Raw genomic sequence first — 870 nt, forward strand, 5'->3', positions numbered from 1 at the left:
CCCACTGCACCGGGACACCTGCGGGGTCTGCAGCTGAGGAATCGCCCAGGCGCGGTGCCTGCGGGACAGCTGTGTGCGCGGCTGTGGCTGTCCCGCTGGCCAGAGCGCAGCTCGGGGACAGTTTAGCATCACCGAGAGCCTGAGAAATGCCAGGGAACCGGCTTTCTCCCCTGTGAGCAGTTTTTGCTTTCCTCTTGCTTTCCTCTGTTTTCTGTAAAAATGTCATCTTTCTTTCTGAATATAAAGTCCCACCTGAAGTGGCCATTTCCCGTGAGTTCTCCCCGGGACCCCTATGTATGCTGTGAGAAAGACTTAATTGTAAATAGGACTTTAGGTGCACACACTCGCCCACGGCAGCATTTCTGAGCTGCGAGGCACTGCTGTTTAGTTTATGGTGGGTTTTGTTTGAGGCTTTTCTTTATGTGAGTCTGATAAGACCTCTGTTTGCTCACGTGTGTGTGTGTGTGTGTGTGTGTGTGTGTGTGTGTTCTTTAGAAATGACAACAAGGTCCTTTCGTCCGCTTTCAGTGGCTTAAGTAAAAGTTTAAAACCACCTGTTTGCAGAGTAGCTGCTTTTGCCACGCGTTGTCTGTGCTGTTGATGGAAAGAACTTGTTATTCTGTTTGGAGAGTGGCCGTAGTGTTTTCTCCAGACTCCATACATTGGTTTGAAAATTCCGTTTTAGTAACAAGCGCCCAAGTACATCTTGTGGGCTTCTTCAGAGTTGATTTACTAGTAATTTCTCTCGAAGATAATTTACTTGTTCATATGGATCAATAGGATATATGTAACCCAATGCCTGTGTATGTGTGCCAAGGGTAAAAGAGGCGGGTTTACATTCTAGTTCTTTTTGTCCTTGTTACTTTGACC

At 47.2% G+C, this 870-nt stretch overlaps 1 protein-coding gene across 1 annotated transcript in view; it reads left to right on the forward strand.

Moving 5' to 3' along the window:
* Positions 1–870, forward strand: part of LOC102257347 (dihydropyrimidine dehydrogenase [NADP(+)]) — a 251999-nt gene that overhangs the window by 5825 nt on the left and 245304 nt on the right. The window contains exon 2 of the mRNA XM_014549656.1: positions 39–172. Within this exon, the coding sequence (XP_014405142.1) occupies positions 39–172 (134 nt within the window). The remainder of the gene's footprint in view (positions 1–38; positions 173–870) is intronic.

Source organism: Myotis brandtii, unplaced genomic scaffold (assembly GCF_000412655.1).
Source record: "Myotis brandtii unplaced genomic scaffold, ASM41265v1 scaffold565, whole genome shotgun sequence".
Classification (NCBI taxonomy): domain Eukaryota; kingdom Metazoa; phylum Chordata; class Mammalia; order Chiroptera; family Vespertilionidae; genus Myotis; species Myotis brandtii.